General features: G+C 40.8%; 1 protein-coding gene and 1 long non-coding RNA gene across 2 annotated transcripts; both read right to left on the bottom strand.

Moving 5' to 3' along the window:
• Nucleotides 1-7,890: 7,890 nt before the first annotated feature.
• Nucleotides 7,891-9,062, bottom strand: LOC131471053 (uncharacterized). Its single transcript, XR_009241970.1, has 4 exons — nt 8,968-9,062; nt 8,724-8,765; nt 8,430-8,492; nt 7,891-8,292 (listed from the first exon to the last, which is right to left on the bottom strand). It is a non-coding gene; the product is annotated as an uncharacterized LOC131471053 (long non-coding RNA).
• Nucleotides 9,063-9,091: 29 nt separating this feature from the next.
• Nucleotides 9,092-11,139, bottom strand: LOC131471294 (uncharacterized). Its single transcript, XM_058647792.1, has 8 exons — nt 10,926-11,139; nt 10,571-10,840; nt 10,333-10,426; nt 10,099-10,166; nt 9,661-9,891; nt 9,510-9,551; nt 9,274-9,393; nt 9,092-9,154 (listed from the first exon to the last, which is right to left on the bottom strand). Exons 1-8 carry the CDS (start codon nt 11,079-11,081, stop codon nt 9,092-9,094), a joined length of 1,044 nt encoding a protein of 347 aa, XP_058503775.1. The 5' UTR covers nt 11,082-11,139.
• Nucleotides 11,140-25,728: the final 14,589 nt, after the last annotated feature.

Here is a 25,728-nt window from a genome sequence, read left to right as displayed (position 1 = left end):
AACACACATAGTAGAGAATTCCAACAGTTGAGCAACAGTGGAGAGAACTCCACTGTTTAAAAAGTTTAAGAACTTTTAAACAGGAAGATATCTCAGACAGAACCAGAATCAAACATGTGCAGCCATCTGCCTTGAATGGTTGGGGTGGAAAAGTGAAAGAGGTTACAGGGGAGAAGTGGGGGGGCAAAAAGAGGGGACGACAAAGTTATAATGGAGGAGCAGGGTAGAAAGAAGAGAGAGAGACATAGACATACATAGACAAACATCAAATGCATTACAGTGTTGCTAAGTTGGACATACATGTCATTTATTCAAACAGTAACATAATTATTTTATTACATTGTCTTCATGATGTGACATAAATACAAATTCAAATAAATTTATACACAATCACAACCTACAACCCAGAATACACGGGTATCTGCACAGCAAAACAAATAGGTCATTTACACTAACAACAATATCAATACAACACAACAACACATCTCATACAACAGCAATTTCATAGTGTATTAACACATTTTATACAAAAAACACAACAGCACTTTCATGTATAGCAATAACACTTCATACCACAAATACAACAGCAATTTCATAAACAGCAATGACACATTACGTACAACAAATAAAACAGCAATTTCATATACAGCCATAACACCTCTCATACATTTCACACATTTAAATTCATAATGTAGTAACACATGCCCACAAACAAACAATTCATAAAAGAGACTGAAAACAACAAAAAAATTGATTATTCCAGTTGTCATGTTGGGTCAAGCACCCACAATGTGGAGGCATAAACTGCAATCACTTCAATAAATATAAGACTGCCTCATGATCACTAAAGTATGTAGGCAGCACTAATGATTCTGCCCCATTATCTGCTCTTTTAACGTAAATGTGATCAATTAAAGTGCCCTTCTCTGTTGTTGCTTTTGTTACAATTTGCATATATCCTTTCGCTGTTAAAAGTGGACAAGTTGCTGATGATTTTAAAATATCATCGTTAAAGTCTCCCATGACTGCAATGGTTCCATTTACTGAATCCAGCCAATCAAGAAAGTTGCCTAAATGTTTCTTAAATAATGTCATGGGATAACATGGTGGTCGATATATAACTGCAACAACTAGATTATGTGAAGTAAATTTGGACACTATGCATTCCAAATTAAAAGGAGGAACTTCTTTTATCTCAAATTCTGTGTTTGATGCAATATAAATGCCAACACCACCATGTAGTTGATCTTTTAATGTAACTAGTCTGGGGTCATCACTACTGTAAGATGAACTGCGTGAACAACCATAAAAGCTATAACCCTCAATATTTATTGATTCCATTGAAAAATCTGCTGCTAACCATGTCTCAGTGACAGCAATACAGTTCAGCTGTAACTGCTGTGTACACAACACCAAATCTGGCACATGTCGAGTCAATCCCTGCACATTCATCAAAAAAACACCAAACCTGCTTGCCCTCAATTGCTGCCCTAATAAACTATCAACTAAGAATGGAGACATTGTTTGGATTGCATCTTTAATGTCACCCCTACAATAAATCTTCTTCTCGTCAAACTGTTCAATGATCAAACCTGACAAACTCCTGACTCGACTTAGAGCAACATACGCCTGTCCAGCTGCAAATATCTTGTCAAAACAAACAACAATATTATTTACTGTGATGCCCTGAACTTTGTGTATTGTACACGCCCATGCTAACTTAAGTGGGTATTGACGTCTCAAACCACCTTTCTTACAAGCTCTCTCCTCCTCTGGAGCAATAGCTGTAGAACCTGCTACATCAGCTGAAACACTTGGTGATTGTCGTCTCCTCTCTGCACCTACATTCTCATCATCAAATTTAACATAAACTTTTATTGGAAACTGAACACCCTCTGATTTGACAATACGTGTTACAACACCACAAGCGCCATTCACCAGGCCATCACTCACATCAACATTTTGACACAACATCACACGTGCACCCTCACCTAACAACAACTGTTCAGCCAAATAAGTATTCTTAGCTTTGGCATGATGGCCTTGAATTAACTCCAACTTCCCTGTTCTCCTGTTGTTCTGAAAATCCTGAGCTTCAATAGTGACATAGTCACGACAAACATCATACAAACGCTGAATATTATGTGCATTGACTTGTTGATTTGTCGCATAAATGTGTAAATCTGAGCTGACTTCACCAGTTTCACAATGTTTTAAAGTGTCAACATCACTTCTTAACATTGGTGTCCCTTTGCTATGAGTCCTGACCCTGTTCAACAATTCCGCAAACGCACTGTCTTTCTGCCTGATCACTTCTGTTAAATGCACAACTGAAAATAAAGACCACAAGTCAATATTCAAATCCTCCACATACAGGGGTTTTCCTCTTACTGGAGGTAACTGGTAAAAATCTCCGACAGCAATGACACAAATGTTTCCAAATGGGAGGTTACCACTCTGTTTCATTTGCCGTAATCTACCGTGAATGTATGCCAAAAGATTGGGATTTACCATTGAGATTTCATCTATTATCAAAATTTGCAAATCAGTGAATTTTGCACGGAGAGAATTGATCTTTTCTTCACCTAGTGGACTGTACGGTAAGCGTACATCTATTCCAATACTGAATGTGTGGTGAATTGTTGCTGCATTCAGATTGTATGCAGCAATACCTGTTGGTGCAGTTATTAAAACACTCACATTGTCAGGATTACTGCACAACGGTGATAATAACCTCATTGACTCGTACTGAATAGCTTTGATTAAATGACTTTTACCAGTTCCAGCACCACCTGTAATAAAGACATGTAGAGGAGGTGGATTTTTCCCTGAACACTTATCTAAACACCACTGCCGAGTTTGATAAAAAACACGCATCTGTGTATCATTCAAAGACCTAACCAATGACAAGCCATCACTCCTACACATTACATTGTTCCCTTTTTCTAAATGTTGTACCTGTTCACGATTAACAGCTAAATCTGGAATATGCTCCTGCTGATCGACCTCTGCTTCCTGTCTCTCTGCCATTTCCTCCACAGCCTCTAAACGTTCCAACTCCTGTTCTGGACACAATTGACACCACGCATCTTCTTCCACACCATCTAAATTAATCCTATTTTGAATATCGTCTAACATGTCTGCATCAACTTCAAACCTGCTCCTATTATCATCAACCACTGTTTTTACTTGATGTACAGATCCGTCACACAACACAACATTACCATTGTTATAAAACTGTTGGAATGTTTCAAAACCCTCTGGTTTTAACTGCTCATCAACACGATATGGCATGAACAACTGTAATCTACTCAAATGAAACAATTCTGGATTTTTTGTTACTGAGAACCGAGCATAACGCACTACAGCAGGTTCTGTTCTGACTCTCTTTGTAACAAAACCACAATTGTTGCTCAACGCAATTTTTGTTTTACAGTTTTCATTTTTACTTAATACCCGATACTCTGAAGCAAATGTTGCAATACACATGTCATTAAATATGCTATCATTGGGCCTGTTCTTATACCTGTCAACCAAACTGGTCATCCACATCTCTTCTGTGTTAATATCATTTGTAGCTGCCCTTTGTTTTAACACATTTAAAGGCAAACTCATCTTTACTACATTCTCCCCTGTTGGTACAAACATGACCTTCCTAGAACACTCCTTCAAATGCATATTAGTCAACCTATAAACTGCTTCCTGAGCACACACATCCCTGTTGTGTAAATAAACACCACCTAGTTTTTTTAGAGCCTCTTTAGCACTAGCATTACCATCTTTAGCTGCTTCCCTTTGGGCATTTGATAATAACAACCCCATTTCCTTTTCTGCCTTTGAAATGTATGAAATGATATACACAACACATGCATAGGCATCCACCACATACTGAATGTCCAAGTTTGCATTCCAACACTTCAAAAGTTGCTTATTATACTGATTAACCCAAGCCTCTTTCACCTGCCTCTTTAACACGACTTTGGTACCTGTAGTCGTTCGATTGAATGCATCTTCAAATGCTTCCTGAGTTACATTTAAAGTTTCAAACAACTGCTCCACTGTATCAAAGCTCTGATTTTCATCCGACAGTGCTTCCTTAATTTTTGCCAAAATTTCATGAGCCCTTACTTTACGCGCCTTCCTTTCTTCAAAATCACGCTCTTTACATTTAAGGCACACAGTCTCTGTTGAATCAGTTTTTTCACAATTACATCTTTCTATCTCCTCATCAACTTTAACACGACTAATAAATGTTTGTGCAGATGCTGGCCTCGGAAAATTAAAACGGCACACTGTGTTTTTCTTTTTACATGTTTTAGAGTGGCGCTTTGAATGCACCTGCACAGATGACACAATGTCCAATAATGTGTCATCATCAGAGGGTAGTTCACTTGTAACATATTGGTCAATAAACTCAACTACCTCTTCATCTGAGTTTTGGTCAATTAAGGGGGCATTCTCAATCCAAAACAGGCAATGTACATGTGGAGACCCGCGCTGCTGAAATTCAACACGATAAAAATAGTCCTTAATTTTACCTATAGGGTTTGAGGGAGACATAAGGACTTCCCTCAAAAAACAATGCCATCGAAAATCAAACATTCTAGCTGCAGTTACAGGATTACGACGCAACAACTCACATTTGTCTGCCCACTGTAACTCCTCAGCTGTCTGTTCTCTCCCTTCCTGTTTCAAAATACTACCGAGTAAGTTTGTCCAGCGCATGTCTGCTGCAGAAAATGAACAAAACCAAGTGGGTACACCAAGCTGACGCACACATGCAAGTAAATCACGCTGCGCTGCCTGCCAAAATGAAGGAGTGCCTCTAATAGGCTTAAGGAAACGATAACCATCATCAAACTCTAACAACTTCCTTAAAGACTCCTCATTATTCACCACATCTCTAACTCTTTTAGGAACATGACTTCCTTTGCCTTTCCTCAAAGCTATAGACACATTCGACACAACCTGCTCCAACTCTGACATGTACTGTGCAAAAAAAATATACTCCACATTCTGGGCAAACCTGCCATCAGCATGAAGAATGCGGTTATTGAAATAGCGCGACAATGTCAACCGATGCTCTCTATTGTCATGAAACACAGAATGTCCCTGTGGAAACAACACTGGAAAACATTTAGCTTCATTCTCACGATTAGAAAGTAACTTCACAGGACTGTTACCTTCTGCTGGAGCCACATTAAAAACACCCTCATAATACTGATCAAGTGTTTCCTGACCAATATCTACAGGCATGAGACAAGTGTCCTGAAACATACAATGTTGCTGCCTGTCATGCAACAGTTCATCCTCACCTTCATCCACCTTGGCAGGTGTTTCATCCTTTCCAACACAAACATCACTATCCTGTACTACACTCTCATTCTCTTGTTCGCGACAAAAGTCATTCAGCCAGTCTTCATTAAAATCAACATCTTTATAGTACATGTTATTCTGTTTCAAATATGACAAAGCCTGCCTTATACGCATTGTATCAACATACTGATACTCATAATGTCCTTTATACGTTAGCTTACGCTTGAGTTTCACGCGCAACAAAGACCCCTCCATGTTTGAGCGAGGTAGCAAATTATTTGTCTCCACAATATTTGCTGGGACACACGTCACTGGTCCATGAACACCATTTTGTCCTCCTTTAGGCAATGCCAACACTTTCATAAAGGGAATATGCCTGGCAATCAAATGTTGCTCTAAACTATTTAAACAAGCCAATTCAGGAGGAACAGGATGAACACTTAAATTATTAACAACACATTCAGCAGGAGTCATTTTCCTATTTATCTTGGAATTGCAATTGTAACAAATCCACAAGTGTCCTCTAGGTGAATCCAACATCTGACATGAACTTGCACAGTTGTCATTGCATTTATGTAAATAGTCCTCTGAAATACATTGCGCTGCAATTAACGCCATGTCTGCACTCTTGTTATAGTGACTTTTATTACAGTTTATCACCTGTTTTTTAAACAACAACCTTTGACAAACACAACACACAAAATCTGGTCCATCTTTCACTTTAGCCAAAAACTGCTCCATGACAAAATCAAAATCTACTGCCTTGTCTTTCAATAGCTGTTTTTTCACTTTGTTCCCTGCTCTAACACTCTCCTGAAACTCTGGATTACTTTTGTACTTTCTTACACTACTACTTCTTTTCTTCTGTCTGTAGCTGACATTTAAACAATACCTATTTTTGCTCATCTGTTTCATTTTATCTCTATGGCTGACATCTTGTGTGTACTTCACTTTATTTAAATTCTTCTTTTTCTCTCTATGGCTGACATCTTGTGTGTATCTTACTTTATTTAAATACTTCTTTTTCTCTCTATAGCTAACATCTTGTGTGTATTGTACTTTCATTAAATTCTTCTTCTTCTCTCTATAGCTGACATCTTGCATGTATTTTACTTTAGACCATTCCTGACGTTTCAACTTCTCTAACATATTTTCTGTATAATGACTTTTCTTTTTTAATACATATCTATTTTTCAGATATTTGGAAAAACAATAGTTTACATTAGAAGTACACATCTTGTCTGTTCTCTGTGCCTTTACTTTACTGTGCTGTCTAAGATTGTAGCCTGTTGTAGCCTCACCTACTTTACAGTAACCATAACAATACAGTGACTGTGGCTGATGAACACAAACAACAGTCTCATAGTGGTTACCACTGACATTATCTAAGTACACTGCCTGACTGGAAAACTGCCTATTCTTACAACTATATTCAAGCCAGCGATCACCAATGTAAGTGAAAATGGAAACTCCTAAACAATCTGCTGCTGCTTGAATCTCAACCTCTGTCGCCCAACTGCCGACATAACGCATCCTTGACTTAACGACATATTCTGACACTGACGAGAACTCACTTCTCAAAATGCTCTCATAAGATACAGCATTGTCTTCTAATTGTTTAACTACAGCTAATCTAATTTTCCTGTGATTCTTTTGTGAACCACACACAGCTTGACTGACTGATCTAAAAAAACAGTTGCCATCACCAACTATTGGGTCCTTTTTGCACGGAGCCCCCAACACACCAACTATTGAAAACACATCGTCGACTTTCTCTGACTCAACATGTAATTTGTCACATAAAGTTCGAGCTACATCATTACGAACAGGGTTAAACACCAACTCCTTAACTGTAACCTCACTAACAAATGCTACATCTGAATCAATTGGGTCAGTCCTTTTAACCCTCTTTGAAGTACGAGTAGGCATTGTAGTAGCCTTGCGCTTTGCACCAATCTTCCCTGAAGATGACTGGCTAGCACCATCATCTACTTTCACAGTGACACGAACACCAGCAATCTCAAACAACTTCTGTGTCCCTCTGAATCCTGCAGCAAAACAACTAACATGCTGAATCAAGTGTTCAAGACTACTAAAATACACAACAACACTCTTTCCTTTGGGATGCACCATCCCATCTGCACTGCGTGCATGAGAGTCAACAACAGCAAACTGTTCTCCTTCCCTAATAATCCCACAAGTACGGGATAACAATGTGAAAAAGCATGTGTCATATTCCATACACATCTTTTTCAAACCGTCCTTGAGAGTTGTGCACACACCTGCATCAATAAACTCTCCCTCAACCACATTGACATCCCCAGTCACAAAGTCACCATACTCAAAATCATAACTATGGCCATCTTTATCCAACTGCTTTGGTAACTCTGGAATACACGGGATAGTGTGCCCACCACAAATCAAGTTATTGTCACGCAAAGATGTGTAGATCTTGTCACCACAAACAACAGCCTTGTCCAGATGTCTCGTTTGCCAAGAAAACACACTCTTGGTCTTATGCATAGCCATGGCAGCCAAACTTACTGCCATACACTGTACACCTCTATATTTAAAACGCTTATCCCCCTGATGAAAAGATCCCCTCACAGAACGCAACCCAAAACTTCGAGGCACAGTATCAAAGCACCCAAAAGAAATGGAACCCTCACTGTCTGTATCAGAGATCACTGTGACCTCATCTACACCTGCCCCAACAGACCCTGAACCTTGGGCTAGTGGCAAAGTATCAGTCCACCCAAAAGAAATGGAACCCTCACTGTCTGTATCAGAGACCACTATGATCTCCTCTTCACCTGAACTAACAGACCCAGCATCAAACGTTACCGGCAAAATATAAACATTCGCAGCGACCTTACTTTGGATGAGGTCTGGGGAGCTGTGCAGAAGGGGACAGTCTTCGATGGTCACAGGTGATGGTCCACTTATCACCTCCACAACATCTGCAGCTGCACCCTGCTACAAAACACACTGAATGTGAGACTCACACATGACTTCACAATAACTTCCTCACTATGTTACAACTACCAGAATGTTTGAGCACTATCAACACTAACTAAATTCTTTATAAAATCATAATCTAAATAATGACTAACCTGCTGAGAAGAACACCTCTTCTTGAAGACAATGCGTCTGCGGGGACGCTCCACAGGGACCTCCTGATGAAAAAAAAACAAATCAATCTTGTTACACATTGTCACACAGCTGTATTGTACATTTATAACAGCCTGGACTTGTGATACTTTTCAGGGAATCAAATATTGGAAAATTCAACATTTGCATATGCAAGTCAATCTTGACCATCAACTACTAATATAAACAGTGAAATTTGTTTTAACTTATTTAAGAGCAGAATACATTTATATACATTTCACACAATCTGCCCTTACCTCCACAGCCTTGGGCACTCCAGGCCAATCCCCCACCTCCACCTGAGACAAAAACAAAAAAGAACACAGCAAACACATTAACTGCATGCTCTTCCACAATTTACTGCCCAACACCAGAAATAAAATGTAACACGCTCAACCAGCTGGTTCCCACAGCCCTTCCAACTTACAGTATGAATAAAATAACAAGGTGTTGCATAATCCATTCATAAAATTATACAACTTTCACACAATGTGCACTTACCGACACAGCCTTGGGAAGTTCAGGCCACTCCTCCACCTTCACCTTAGAAAAAAAAACAGCAAACAAATTACTTCCATGTTCTTACACAATTGACTGCCAAACACTAGAAAACAAATACAACGTCTCAAACCTTCTGTTTCCCACAGCTCTTCTTTGAAGCAAAAGGGCTCCTAGGACGCTTGACCCCCTAAAAGAATAATAACAAAATGCTTAAATTGCAACAACTTCAAATAATGACATCAGTCTTGACAGTTCATTTTTCCAAATTGAATCATTGGCTAATAAACACTCTTGCATGCACATTACCGTTGGTCCCTTGGCAGAAGTACTGGGCTCCTTCTGATCAAGATTGCCCGGACGGACACTGTCCATCATCTCCAACATTGGTGGGCTGAACCACACAGGAGTGAGAGGGATGTAACAATCCTTGTGAGACAAAAAAGAAAGAATTTTAGTCACAACTTCCGTTGAGAAAACATACAGATAGATACATCAATCAATAAACATAGATATCAAAAGGTGAATTAAAAAACAAAACATACCCTGAGCTGAACCTTCCCTCCCTTAGGGGGCGAGCTGCTCCCCTGTAATGAAAAATATAATTTTATACATGTACATTTTGACCATTTGTGCAGTGAATTGCTTGGAAATGTTTCTGTTTCTCCTAAAACACAAAGTGTGCAACTCATTTACCGTCCTGCGTGGTTCAACCACCTTCCAATCCAATGGGTTGTGCAACGGACGTGGAGAGCAGGCCTCTCCAACCACAACCAACCTCGGAGCCAGACGAGGAGCAGGAGCAGGAACAGCTGGCAACATGCTACGCGACTCCTCCTGTGCAACAGCCATCGCTAGCTCCAGACTGGATTTGTCGCATAGCAATGTCACCAGCGTCCTCATCCCAGATCCATCACTCAGGTGCACCTGCAAAAATATGAGATCAAACTCAAATTAACAGCACTGTCAATACTGTTGCTAATCTGCAAAATAAACTTTGTCTGATCAACTTATTAATAATGATGATAATAATAATAACACATTTCATTTATACAGTGCTTTAACAAACTCTGAAAAAAAAATAGTATATATGTAAAGGTAAGAAAGGACAATAAACAAATAATTTCCACTTACCCCATCCCAACTCCACAGGTCACGCTGGCTGAGAGGAAAGAACTCTGCAATAGAGTAGTACCTCACACCTAAACAAACAAATATAATGTTTGTTTAAATAAAATAAAATCTGTTTGCATCATATTAATTTAAAAACATTCTGAATGTGACAGAAATGATCTTTCTCCATATGCCATAAAAGCCAATGACACGTACAACTTGAATTAGACTGAACTAAATATTTTTGGTCCATACCCTTGCGTGCAGCCACACGGTGAAACTCCTGGCGAAAAAGTTCCTGCAAGTCCTGATCCACGTTCCGGCGCGGAGGGAAGTCCAGGACAAACAACTATAACAACACATAACATTATTTAAAAACAAGCAATATAATAATCACAAACATGCATTGAAATAAAAAGAAATTATCTACAACAGCCTATAAAGCCACATTAATTATGATTGGAAAGACGTGAACATATTAAAATAATCTTGCCTTCGGCCACCGAGACAAGGCACTGGTGAGAAGCTCCTCAAAGTCCACTGCAGCCTGATCCAAAGTCCCCTTAGTCAAGTTGTTGCTGGGCGCAAGAACACAAACAAGGTCAGGTGTCCTGGGAAGGACTGCACTCACCATCTCAGTCCTCAGGTCCTTGGCGTCAGCGCCTGGCGTTGACATGAGACCAAAAGAAAGCTGCTTGTGCGAAATCTTCACATGGCCATCAACAATGGCGCGCAGGTGGGAATCACCGACAAAAAGAACAAACTATAACAATAGAAAAGATTTATTTAAAAACATTAATAACTACGCCTCACATAAATAATTATGTTTGTAAATTCAAAATCAATACCTTCTTGTCAGGTGACTCGGCTGGGATGATCATCTTGTGACTCCTGCCAGTCAGGGGTGAAACTGGCCAGGTGCTCACACGGTGGCGACGACCAGTACCATGACCTAGATAAAAAGACAAAACATTAAAATAGAAGAACACATCACCCAAATACATTGTGCACGTACAAAATACATTAAAGACACTGACCACATGCACTCTCCAAAGAATTTAAAGAAAACAGGTGAACACATACGTGAGGGACCACGTGTTGGTGGTGGGAAGCAAGTGGTGGGGACCAGAGGCACAGATGCCACCACTGCTGCCAGGCGTTCCTCCATGCTCTTCTTGGCCGCGATGGAACGGTTGTGCTTCTTCAGGCGAGGCATCTTCACCTAACCAATAGAAATACAAAAACTCACACAGAAACAGTAAAATATATACCAGAAAACAGTTGTATTAAATGAACGAAATAATTTAAACCAATTCCTGTTCCTCTGTAACTTTGTGACGTCCCTGGAAATTCAATCCACTGTAAAAAAAACAAAAAAACACATACAATTGTAAAAAGCACAATTACAACATCACTCCCTTTACTCCCTTTTGTGAGATTCCCATACAAGCACTCAAACACACAGTTACAGACTGTTACACTTCCAGCATGTTGTTATTGTTCCTCATAATATGATCATAACTGTGTTGGATTACTATGTCGAGTGTACTTTAATAATAATTTATGGTTATAAAGCTTAGTATAAATATAGGACTTAATAACAATTACTTTTAACTGGCTACTGCCTAGGTGCAGTACCCAGAGTGAGTGTTTCCAGGGATTCCAAAATGTTTTTCTCATGCTGTAATAAGCCACTGTGTGTTTTCAGAACGTTATGTGACTACATTATTATTAGCTAGGTAACTCAGTATTGTTGTTTTAAAAAGCAAATGTTACACATATCCAAACCTGTATTCAATCAGAAGCTCGTATTATAAGCTGTAAGGGGAGCAATATGAATAACAAACCAGCCTGATGTGCAGGTCAATTGCTAAGCTGTTAAGGTCCTTAAGCATAATTGGTCAAGGTAAAGGGAACAATGACAAAGCTGATGTGCTTTAATAATGTGCGAATGACGCAGCTTTGTCTATGAAGCATTGACTGTGATGCTAATAATTTGGTAACTCCCTGAACACATCATCCTCATTCAGTTCAACAAGCGGAACCTATCTCTACACACACCATTTAAAGGTAGACAAGCTTTGTCTACTTTTGAGGCAATTCCCAACACTTACCTGACACCCCCCCCAAACACAGTCAGTACAGTTTTGCGAAATTCTCACACAAACAATCAAACAACCACAGTCCCACACTGTATCACCTTGTACACGTTCTTATTGTTCCTAATAATATGATCATGAATCTGCTGGTTTACTGTACCAACTGTACTTACTAATTTACAGCCATAATATACTATTTTTAATAAACTTAGTATAAATATAGGACTAAACAACAGTTACAGCCAGAGTGAGTGTTTTCACACATACTGGTGGTATACAGTAATATGTTGTTTTGATTTCTGGTCGTTGTTTTCACCCTGATCCACAAACACCACAGCACTGGCAGAACTTCATGTTTCCAGGACAACTAACCCGGAAAAAACACACGTGACATCATGATTACATGACCACCGATTGTCAAAATAAGTTTCAGACGTAATGCTACGCCTTAAAAACAGATTGTCACCCACGAGATCCTCGCTCGTGGGCTATGGAAAAGTCTACAGCTGTGGAATGGAATAACTAGTTCTTTTGGTGTGTGACTGTGGTGGACTCAAATGAAACTTGGGCATGATGATGGGTAACATCACTGCCCCTGCCCAAGGGCTATGCTCTATGCAGAGCATAAAATACATCCATGCGACACCGCAAAAATATTGTTCAAACATAAAAACTGAAACAAGAACCGACAAAAACACACATCCCACAAACGGTATTTGTGATACAAATAATGAGACTTATATAAATTACTCCCATCTGCTTTGAACCGTGTATAAAGACAAACTGCATCTAACATGTTAACCATTTCTAAAGCCATGCTAGATGCAAACAAAGACAAGGTCACCGGAAAGCAAAAACAGTGATTACATTCTTTTAAATTAATCTATTCATTGGCATCGTTCTCTCTGGCCATGTAAACAAAGAGCTATGTGAACTGATATGCCAACAGCACTTACCTAAAATTATCCGCTGGTTCTGCTGATGAAGTCCAGGACACACAAAGAAGAAAGACCTTTTAACCGTTGAAGAGACTTTGAAAAAGATGAAATTCGCTCAAGTGCAGTCCACTGAAAGCCAAGGCCAAGTAGAACCACGTGCTGTGTAGAAACTACACAACTGAAGGGCACTGTCCTAACAGAGCTGAGTTTTACCTGACAGACGTGGTTATAGACGAATCACAGACAAGTTAGGGGAAAAGAGGCGTGGTTTAAAATGCACCAATCAAAAACTGGTTATAAGAATTGAACACAAGTGTAAGTCATTTCCAGTCTGTAGCATTTATTGTCATGACTTTTTTTCCTCCAAATGTGAAAATAAGAAAATCATTTTCCAATTCCTTTACTTTAGCATGGTTTTCATTTGTGACCGGCCAAAACAAAACCAGTAACTACTTGATGATCAGACTCCTATGGTTATCTATAAAACAAAACAAACTATACTCATTCTCACTTCATTGCTTAATATTTGTATATTGTTTCCATTTCCAGATTGTCTACTTGATTATTGTATTATTTTATTTAATATTTTATTTCATTCCATCTCATTGCCTATTTACCTGTTTATTTATATCCTTATCTTATGCCTTGTTTCCACTGCTGTATAACTATTTTTCTTTGCATGGAGCATTTAGACGACAAAAAAAATTCACCCAAGGAAAATAAAGTGTTCTGATTCTGATTGGCCCACAAAAAGTTGGGGTTTTATCATGCTGGACACTGTATTTAATAGTCCACTGTGCGTTTCGAAACATTATGGCTACATTATTATTAGCAAGCTCAGTATTGTTGTTTTAAAACAAGGTTACACACATTGAAACTTGTGTTCAGTCAGAACACTGCATTACAACCTGTAACAGGAGCATGTGAGCATCTGCTGTTCATATGAATAACAAACCAACCTGATGTGCAGGGCGGCTCACAGGTAAAGGGAACAATGGCAAAGCTGATGTGCTTGAATAATGTGTGAAAAACACAGCTTTGTATATAAAGCATTGACTGTGATGCTAATGATTCAGAAACTCTCTGAACACATCATCCTCAATCAGCTCATTCAGCAACAGACTGAACCAGCACACCAACAATGACACACTTTAATGTATTTTTTATGATATTAGAAATGTGTATCTAAATTTGATCCTTCTAACTATGATTATACTACATATCTTGTTTCCCATTTTTATGACAAATATACTCATGTTTTCTTTCACTTTAGTTTTTTCTCTGAAAATCCTCTGGGGTCTCTTCATAGAACCATTGGGATCCCAAGACCGTCAGGACGAACAAGGTTAGGTGAAGGGTGCCAATGGTGAGGGGTTAAGATTGTGTGTTGTAGGCGTTGGTGGCAGATATTGACGCCGTCAGAACAAAGGTAGGGGGATGACATCTTTGAAATAGTCAAATGTGACTCGCGTAGCGACGTGGACGCACGGACACTCGCGAGCCCTCAAGCTCGAACCCGTTCATTACCGCTTGCGGTACTAGTTCTTCTTCTTCTTCTTCTTCTTCCGCCCGCCAAATGAATCGCGTTTTTGAGGCCCTGAACATGCCCCAAAACTCACCAATTTTTGCAACCGCATCAGACCTGGTGTAAATTTACGTTTATTAGTGTTTCGGGGAATGTGCGTTAAAAAATGAAAGTGGGCGGGGCAAATAACTGCTCCACCCCCTAAAACGCGTAGGCCTGAGAAGCACGTTTAATGCACATGCACGAAACTTGGTACACGCGTTCCTTAGGTCGGGACGGTCAAAAAAGTCAGCGTAGCCTATGCTCTAAAACGAACAGGAAAGCCGCCATCTTGGATTGAAAGTTCATTTTTTGTTGATTTTGGCCATTTCGCACCATCGGTATTTGAACGAACTTGTCCTAGAGCTTACATGGGATCACGTTCAAACTTGGTGAGGTCACTGTGGACAAGTTCAGGAGCTTACGATGCTTATGGTTAGTTCAAATGTCGCATGGCGTACGAGAAAGGGGCCGGCAAAGTTGATGAAAATTTAAATTTTTCGCCACAGGCAACAAAACTCTTATAACTTTGTGAGAGAAGGTCACATCCCAACCAAATTACCTAGGGTTGATGATTGCCCATTGCTGAAGAAGTCTGTGAAAAAAACGTACATTTTTAGCACAGCGCCTCCTTGTGGTAACAGAAAATACAAAAAGTACACAATTTCGGTAATAACTTTTACATAGTTAATCGTATCAAACCCAAAATTTGTGAAAACAATCAAAACACATGATAGCTGATGCGTGCTTAATATGATAACAAATCGTTCAACTGTGTTGCCATGGTAACACTGCAAAGTCAGATATTTGTGACAAAAAAACAAACTGCTACAACTTTGCGAATCTGAGTCCAATCTGAACCAAACTTGCTAGGATTGATGATAGTCCGCCCGTGAAGACGCCTATATGAAAATATTCACTTTCAAAAACAGCGCCTCCTGGTGACAGCAGACACTATGACACCTGATATTTGAATGAACTAGTCCTAGAGTTTTTGTGCGATCACCTTGAAAGTTGGTGAGGTCACTGTGAACAAGTTGCCGAGCATAAGTTCCTGAAAGCTTTTTAAAATGTCGCTCGGTGTACGAGATAGGGGGCGCCAAAGTTGGCGTTCATCAATATTTTTTACAACAAGAGGCGAAACTCTTACAACCCGTAAAACTTGTCCTCCTGAGGAGCACGTTGAATGTACATGCACAAAGCTTGGTACTCACGCGTTCCTTAGGTCCAGACGGTCAAAAAAGTCAGCGTAGCCAAACCTCTAAAGCGAACAGGAAAGCCGCCATCTTGGATTGAAAGTACATTTTTGGCAGATTTTGGCCATTTCGCACCAATGGTATGTGAACGCACTTGTCATAGAGCTTTAATGGGATCACCTTCAAACTTTGTGAGGTCACTGTGGACAAGTTGAGGATCTAAAGATATTAAAAGTTTTTCAAAATGTCGCATGGTTTTTGAGATAGGGGGCGCCAAAGTTGGCGTTCATTCATATTCTTCACAACAAAAGGCAAAACTCTTATAACCCCTAACACTTGTCCTCCTGAGGAGCACGTTTAATGTACATGCACTAAACTTGGTACTCACGCGTTCCTTAGGTCGGGACGGTCAAAAAATTCAAAGCAGCCTAAGCTCTAAAACGAACAAGAAAGCCGCCATCTTGGATTGAAAGTACATTTTTGGCAGATTTTGGCCATTTCGCACCAATGGTATGTGAACGCACTTGTCATAGAGCTTTGATGGGATCACCTTCAAACTTTGTGAGGTCACTGTGGACAAGTTGAGGATCCAAAGGTATCAAAATCTTTTCATTAAGTATCATGGCGAACAAGAAGAAGGGTGGCAAAGTTGGCGAAAATCACGATTCCTCGCAACACACAACAATCTCTTATAACTTTGCCATGGAAGGTCAGCTATTAACCAAACTAGTGACAATCGATGATGGGCCCTTGGTAAAGATGTCTATGCAAAAACTGTACATTTTGAAAACATCGCCTCTTGGTGGTGGCAAACACTAGGAAGTCTGGTATTTCGCAACACACAACAAACTCTTATAACTTTGCGATTGAAGGTCAGATCTTAACCAAATTTGTGATGATCGATGATGGGCTTTTGCTGAAGATGCCTATGCAAAAACTGTAAATTTTGGAAACAGTGCCACCTGGTGGTAACAGAAAGTACAAGTTCACAATTTCCCTGATAACTTTAACAAATTTCCTTGTATCAAACTCAAAATTTGGGAAAACATTCAAAACACATGGTAGATGATGCGTGCCTAATATGAAAACAAATTGTTCAACAGTGTTGCAATGACAACACTGCAAAGTCAGATATTTGCGACAAAAAACAAACTGCTACCACTTTGCGAATGCTATTCCAATCTGAACCAAACTTACTAGGATTGATGATAGTCAATCCCTGAAGATGCCTATATGAAAATATTCACTTTCAAAAACAGTGCCCCCTGTTGACGGCAGACAATATGACGTCTGGTATTTTGCTACAACAACAAACTCTTATAACTTTGCGATGAAAGGTTAGATCTTAACCAAACTAGTGACGATCGATGATGGGATCTTGCTGAAGATGCTTATGCAAAAACTGTACATTTTAAAAACAGCGCCTTCTGGTGGTAACAGAAAATACAATTTCACAATTTCCCTTATAACTTTAACAAATTTCATTGTATCATACTCAAAATGAATGAAAACATGTAAAACACATGGTAGATGATGCTTGCTGAATATGATAACAAATCGTTCAATGGTGTTGACATAAGAACACTACACATATCCACTCTACTGAGTTGTTCGTCAGTGCAGTAACCTTTGTTCGCCACATGATGGAGGCATTTGCCTACAAATCTATCAAATCTAACATTTACAGTTTCTCATGCTGCTCTGAAAGGGAAAGATGGGGCAAAAGGTACTGCAAGAGGGGCCAAGGAAAAAAAAAACAGGGAAAATGGGAAGAGAGAAAAAGTAATAGAGGGAAAAAAGAGAAAATGCACCCTAATTTCTTATACCATCAGATGTTCTATCACAAAAATAACTAGTTATTTCTAAAATTCAGCTTCAATTCTGATACCATCAGTTGTTTTTCACAAAAATAACAACTTATAGACGAAATCACACTGTTAGACCTCAGACCTCAGACCCGCCCTGAACATGTCTGTAAAGGATGACCGCTTTACAGGAAGTACAACTCCCGAAACAGGAAGTAAAGTCTGACATTCTCCGATCCACACGAAACTTGTTATGTAAGTCAAGGTACCTTCCCTAAACACGTTTACGGACACGCCTTTCACCCAACAGGAAGACGGCCATTTTAAAAGGACACGCCTGACATTGCGCGGGGATGCAGCTGAAAATAACCAGTACCACAAACGGTGAATGAACGGAAGATGAGGAAGAGGACTCGCGCTGCGACGTGGACGCACGGGGACTCGCGAGCCGTCAAGCTCGAACCCGTCAATTACCGCTTGCGGTACTAGTTATTATTAGGGTTCGAGCAACAAGGTTGCAAGAAACCTATTGAAACTGAAAGGATTATTATTATTCTTATTATTCCCCCAAATGAATTGCCTTTTTGAGGCCTTTCCCATACCCCAAAACTCACCAATTTTTGTGACCGCATCAATCCTGGTGTAAATTTACGTCTGAAAAAGGTTCGGGGAATGTGCGTCGAAAATTGAATGTGGGAGGGGCCAATAAGTGCGGCGCCACCTGTCCAAATTCACCATGACCAACACAAATATCGCACATGCACGAAATTCGGTACACATGTGTAGTGGGTCAGGATGAAGAAAAAATTACATTATGACCATGATCCAAACCCAACAGGAAATCCGCCATCTTGGGTTGATTGGCCATTTTTTGGCGATTTTGGCGAATTCGCAGCAATGGTATTTGAACTAACTCCTCCTAGAGTTTTCGTGCGATCACCTTCAAACTTGGCGAGGTCCCTCTGGACCAGTTGAGGAGCTCACGGTATCAAAAGTTTTTTCAAATGTCGCATGGCGCACGAGATAGGGGGCGGCAAAGTTCATGATGATTCTGATGTTTCGCATCAGAAAAACAAAACTCTTATAACTTTGCGATGGAAGGTCTGATCCGAACCAAACTTGCTGTGATTGATGATGGGCCATGGCTGAAGACGTCTATGAAAAAACGGTGAAGTTTGAAAACAGCGCCTCCTTGTGGTGAAAGAAAATACACAAAAAAAAAGTTTTTTTACGATTTCGGGAATAACTTTTACACAGATAATCGTACCGCACTCAAAATTGGTGACAACAGTCAAAACACATGGTATATGATGCGTGATCAATATGACGACAAATCGTTTAACGGTGTTGCCATGGCAACGACGCAAAGTCGGATTTTTGGGACAAAAAATCAAACTGCTACAACTTCGCGAATCCTGGTCCGATCTGAACCAAACTGGCTAGGATTGATGATAGTCCGGCCCTAAAGACGTCTATATGAAAATATTCAATTTCGAAAACAGCGCCCCCTGGGGACAGCAGACAATATGACAGCTTGTATTTCAATTATCTCCTCCTAGAGCTTTTGTGCGATCACCTTCAAACTTGGTGAGATCAATGTGGACAAGTTGAGCATCAAAAGTTATCAAAAGCTTTTTAAAATATTGTATGGCGTACGAGATAGGGGGCGCCAAAATTGGAGATAATAATAATTTTTCATAACAGACAATGAAACTCTTATAACTTTGCGATGGAAGATCTGATCCCAACCAAACTTGCTATAGTTGATGATGGTTAGTTGCTGAAGACGACTATGTTGCTGAAACGGTACATTTTGAAAACAGCGCCTCCTGGTGGTGGTAGAAAATCCAAAAAAAAGAAACTGTTACAACTTTGCCAATCCTGGTCCGATCTGAACCAAACTTGCAAGGATTGATGACAGTCCTGTCCTGAACAAGTCTATATGAAAATATTCATTTTCAAATACAGCGCCCCCTGGTGACAGCAGACAGAATTACATTTATAGTTTTTGATGCTGCTCCAACAGGGATTGTTGTATCCGCTTGAAACTTAGTATATGGGACCCCAGACCCTTCCTCAACATGTCCGTAAAAGGTCACCTCCCTACAGGAAGTGGAACGCCCGAAACAGGAAGTAAAGTCTTACATTGTCCGATTGACACGAAACTAGATATGTGAGTTACGGGACCTTCCCTGAACATGTTTACGGAGACGAACAGGAAGTCGGCCATTTTAAACAGGAAGTGCCCTCTAACTTTGCCGTACATTGTCCGATTTGCACAAAACCTTATATGTGACACCAGGGACCTGTCCTGAGCATGTCCGTAAAAGGTCACCTCCCTACAGGAAGTGGAACGCCCGAAACAGGAAGTAAAGTCTTACATTGTCCGATTGACACAAAACTAGATATGTGAGTTACGGGACCTTCCCTGAACATGTTTCCAGAGACGAACAGGAAGTTGGCCATTTTAAACAGGAAGTGCCCTCTAACTTTGCCGTACGTTGTCCGATTTGTACGAAACCTTATATGTGACACCAGGGACCTGTCCTGAGCATGTCTGCAAAAGATGACCTCCCAACAGGAAGTGGAATGCCGGAAACAGGAAGTTAACTCTAAGATTGTCCGATCTGAACAAAACTTGATATGTAAGACAAGGGAACTTCCCTGAACACGTTTACAGACGCGCATTTGACCGAACAGGAAGTCGGCCATTTTAAATAGGTAGTGCCCTATAACTTTGCCATACGTTGCCCGATCCCCCCCTGAAATTTGGATCGACATGCGCGGGGACGCCGCTGAAAATAACTAGTACTGAAAATAACTATTACTGAAAATAACTAGTACTGAAAATAACTAGTACCGCGCGCGGTGAATGAACGGGTGAGAGCGCGAGGCACGCGGGGAGCCGTGGCACACGGCGACCCGCGTGGGTCGGCTCGAACCCGTTCAGAACCGCGCGCGGTACTAGTTATTCTTATTATTCCTTAAAGTAAATCGCGTTTTTGAGGCCTTTCCCATACCCCAAAACTCACAGATTTTTGTGACCGCATCAATCCTGGTGTAAATTTACGTCTGAAAAAGGTTCGGGGAATGTGCGTCGAAAATTGAATGTGGGAGGGGCCAAAACGTGCGAAGCGACCTGTCAAAATTCACCATGACCAACACAATTATCGCACATGCACGAAAATCGGTACACATGTGTAGTGGGTCAGGATGAAGAAAAAATTACATTATGACCATGATCCAAACCCAACAGGAAATCCGCCATCTTGGGTTGATTGGCCATTTTTTGGCGATTTTGGCGAATTCGCAGCAATGGTATTTGAACTAACTCCTCCTAGAGTTTTCGTGCGATCACCTTCAAACTTGGTGAGGTCCCTGTGGACCAGTTGAGGAGCTCACGGTATCAAAAGTTTTTTCAAATGTCGCACGGCGCACGAGATAGGGGGCGGCAAAGTTCGTGATGATTCTGATGTTTCGCATCAGAAAAAAAAAACTCTTATAACTTTGCGATGGAAGGTCCGATCCGAACCAAACTTGCTATGATTGATGATGGGCCATGGCTGAAGACGTCTATGAAAAAACGCTGAAGTTTGAAAACAGCGCCTCCTTGTGGTGAAAGAAAATACACAAAAAAAAAAGTTTTTTTACGATTTCGGGAATAACTTTTACACAGATAATCGTACCAAACTCAAAATTGGTGACAACAGTCAAAACACATGGTAGATGATGCGTGATCAATATGACGACAAATCGTTTAACGGTGTTGCCATGGCAACGACGCAAAGTCGGATTTTTGGGACAAAAAATCTAACTGCTACAACTTCGTGAATCCTGGTCCGATCTGAACCAAACTTGCTAGGATTGATGATAGTCCGGCCCTAAAGACGTCTATATGAAAATATTCAATTTCGAAAACAGCGCCCCCTGGTGACAGCAGACAATATGACAGCTTGTATTTCAATTATCTCCTCCTAGAGCTTTTGTGCGATCACCTTCAAACTTGGTGAGATCAATGTGGACGAGTTGAGCATCAAAAGTTATCAAAAGCTTTTTAAAATATTGTATGGCGTACGAGATAGGGGGCGCCAAAATCGGAGATAATAATAATTTTTCATAACAGACAATGAAACTCTTATAACTTCGCGATGGAAGGTCTGATCCCAACCAAACTTGCTATAGTTGATGATGGTTAGTTGCTGAAGACGACTATGTTGCTGAAACGGTACATTTTGAAAACAGCGCCTCCTGGTGGTGGTAGAAAATTCTAAAAAAACAAATAGTTACAACTTTGCCAATCCTGGTCCGATCTGAACCAAACTTGCAAGGATTGATGACAGTCCGGCCCTGAACACGTCTATATGAAAATATTCATTTTCAAATACAGCGCCCCCTGGTGACAGCAGACAGAATTACATTTATAGTTTTTGATGCTGCTCCAACAGGGATTGTTGTATCCACTTGAAACTTAGTATGTGGGACCCCAGACCCTTCCTCAACATGTCCGTAAAAGGTCACCTCCCTACAGGAAGTGGAACGCCCGAAACAGGAAGTAAAGTCTTACATTGTCCGATTGACATGAAACTAGATATGTGAGTTACTGGACCTTCCCTGAACATGTTTACGGAGACGCCGTTGACCGAACAGGAAGTCGGCCATTTTAAACAGGAAGTGCCCTCTAACTTTGCCGTACGTTGTCCGATCTGCACAAAACCTTATATGTGACACCAGGGACCTGTCCTGAGCATGTCCGTAAAAGGTCACCTCCCTACAGGAAGTGGAACGCCCGAAACAGGAAGTAAAGTCTTACATTGTCCGATTGACACAAAACTAGATATGTGAGTTATGGGACCTTCCCTGAACATGTTTCCAGAGACGAACAGGAAGTTGGCCATTTTAAACAGGAAGTGCCCTCTAACTTTGCCGTACGTTGTCCGATTTGCACAAAACCTTATATGTGACACCAGGGACCTGTCCTGAGCATGTCCGCAAAAGATGACCTCCCAACAGGAAGTGGAATGCCCGAAACAGGAAGTAAACTCTAAGATTGTCCGATCTGCACAAAACTCGATATGTAAGACAAGGGAAGTTCCCTGAACACGTTTACGGACACGCACTTGACCGAACAGGAAGTCTGCCATTTTAAACAGGAAGTGCCCTATAACTTTGCCATACATTGCCCGATCCCCCTCGAAATTTGGAACGACATGCGCGGGGACGCCGCTGAAAATAACTAGTACTGAAAATAACTAGTACTGAAAATAACTAGTACCGCGCGCGGTGAATGAACGGGTGAGAGCGCGAGGCACGCGGGGAGCCGTGGCACACGGCGACCCGCGTGGGTCGGCTCGAACCCGTTCAGAACCGCGCGCGGTACTAGTTATTTTCAGTACTAGTTATTTTCAGTACTAGTTATTTTTATTATTATTATTCTTATTATTCCCCCAAATGAATTGCCTTTTTGAGGCCTTTCCCATACCCCAAAACTCACCAATTTTTGTGACCGCATCAATCCTGGTGTAAATTTACGTCTGAAAAAGGTTCGGGGAATGTGCGTCGAAAATTGAATGTGGGAGGGGCCAATAAGTGCGGCGCCACCTGTCCAAATTCACCATGACCAACACAAATATCGCACATGCACGAAATTCGGTACACATGTGTAGTGGGTCAGGATGAAGAAAAAATTACATTATGACCATGATCCAAACCCAACAGGAAATCCGCCATCTTGGGTTGATTGGCGATTTTTTGGCGATTTTGGCGAATTCGCAGCAATGATATTTGAACTAACTCCTCCTAGAGTTTTCGTGCGATCACCTTCAAACTTGGTGAGGTCCCTGTGGACCAGTTGAGGAGCTCACGGTATCAAAAGTTTTTTCAAATGTCGCATGGCGCACGAGATAGGGGGCGGCAAAGTTCGTGATGATTCTGATGTTTCGCATCAGAAAAACAAAACTCTTATAACTTTGCGATGGAAGGTCCGATCCGAACCAAACTTGCTATGATTGATGATGGGCCATGGCTGAAGACGTCTATGAAAAAACGGTGAAGTTTGAAAACAGCGCCTCCTTGTGGTGAAAGAAAATACACAAAAAAAAAGTTTTTTTACGATTTCGGGAATAACTTTTACACAGATAATCGGACCGCACTCAAAATTGGTGACAACGGTCAAAACACATGGTAGATGATGTGTGATCAATATGACGACAAATCGTTTAACGGTGTTGCCATGGCAACGACGCAAAGTCGGATTTTTGGGACAAAAAATCAAACTGCTACAACTTTGCGAATCCTGGTCCGATCTGAACCAAACTTGCTAGGATTGATGATAGTCCGGCCCTTAAGACGTTCATATGAGTATATTCAATTTCGAAAACAGCACCCCCTGGTGACAGCAGACAATATGACAGCTGGTATTTTAATTATCTCCTCCTAGAGCTTTTGTGCGATCACCTTCAAACTTGGTGAGATCAATGTGGACGAGTTGAGCATCAAAAGTTATCAAAAGCTTTTTAAAATATTGTATGGCGTAGGAGATAGGGGGCGCCAAAATTGGAGATAATAATAATTTTTCTCAACAGACAATGAAACTCTTATAACTTCGCGATGGAAGATCTGATCCCAACCAAACTTGCTATAGTTGATGTTGGTTAGTTGCCGAAGACGACTATGTTGCTGAAATGGTACATTTTGAAAACAGCGCCTCCTGGTGGTGGTAGAAAATTCTAAAAAAACAAACTGTTACAACTTTGCCAATCCTGGTCCGATCTGAACCAAACTTGCAAGGATTGATGACAGTCCGGCCCTGAACACGTCTATATGAAAATATTCATTTTCAAATACAGCGCCCCCTGGTGACAGCAGACAGAATTACATTTATAGTTTTTGATGCTGCTCCAACAGGGATTGTTGTATCCACTTGAAACTTAGTATGTGGGACCACAGACCCTTCCTCAACATGTCCGTAAAAGGTCACCTCCCTACAGGAAGTAGAACGCCCGAAACAGGAAGTAAAGTCTTACATAGTCCGATTGACACGAAACTAGATATGTGAGTTACGGGACCTTCCCTGAACATGTTTCCGGAGACGAACAGGAAGTCGGCCATTTTAAACAGGAAGTGCCCTCTAACTTTGCCGTACATTGTCCGATTTGCACAAAACCTTATATGTGACACCAGGGACCTGTCCTGAGCATGTCCGTAAAAGGTCACCTCCCTACAGGAAGTGGAACGCCCGTAACAGGAAGTAAAGTCTTACATTGACCGATTGACACAAAACTAGATATGTGAGTTACGGGAATTTCCCTGAACATGTTTCCAGAGACGAACAGGAAGTTGGCCATTTTAAACAGGAAGTGCCCTCTAACTTTGCCGTACGTTGTCCGATTTGCACGAAACCTTATATGTGACACAAGGGACCTGTCCTGAGCATGTCTGCAAAAGATGACCTCCCAACAGGAAGTGGAATGCCAGAAACAGGAAGTAAACTCTAAGATTGTCCGATCTAAACAAAACTTGATATGTAAGACAAGGGAACTTCCCTGAACAAGTTTACGGACGTGCATTTGACCGAACAGGAAGTCGGCCATTTTAAACAGGAAGTGCCCTATAACTTTGCCATATGTTGCCCGATCCCCCCCGAAATTTGGATCGACATGCGCGGGGACGCCGCTGAAAATAACTAGTACTGAAAATAACTAGTACTGAAAATAACTAGTACCGCGCGCGGTGAATGAACGGGTGAGAGCGCGAGGCACGCAGGGAAGCCGTGGCACACGGCGACCCGCGTGGGTCGGCTCGAACCCGTTCAGAACCGCGCGCGGTACTAGTTATTTTTGTATTTGTTATTTGTTTTTTGTTTTTTTAAAAAACCTCAACTATTCACATTTCTACAAGTTTGCTAGTAGTGAAATTAAAGTTTTTCTTACCATGTGAAAAAGTGCAGAGACTGTTAAGTATCAGGATTATAACAGCCGAGCGCTTCATGCTTGAGCTGGAGATCATTATTAGTGGAGGCTCAACACGGAACTAAAAATCTTGTTTCACTTC

This window comes from Solea solea, chromosome 13 (assembly GCF_958295425.1).
Source record: "Solea solea chromosome 13, fSolSol10.1, whole genome shotgun sequence".
NCBI classification, from domain to species: Eukaryota; Metazoa; Chordata; class Actinopteri; order Pleuronectiformes; family Soleidae; genus Solea; species Solea solea.
Note: the sequence above shows the minus strand (reverse complement) of the source record. Positions and strands in the feature narration are given on the sequence as shown.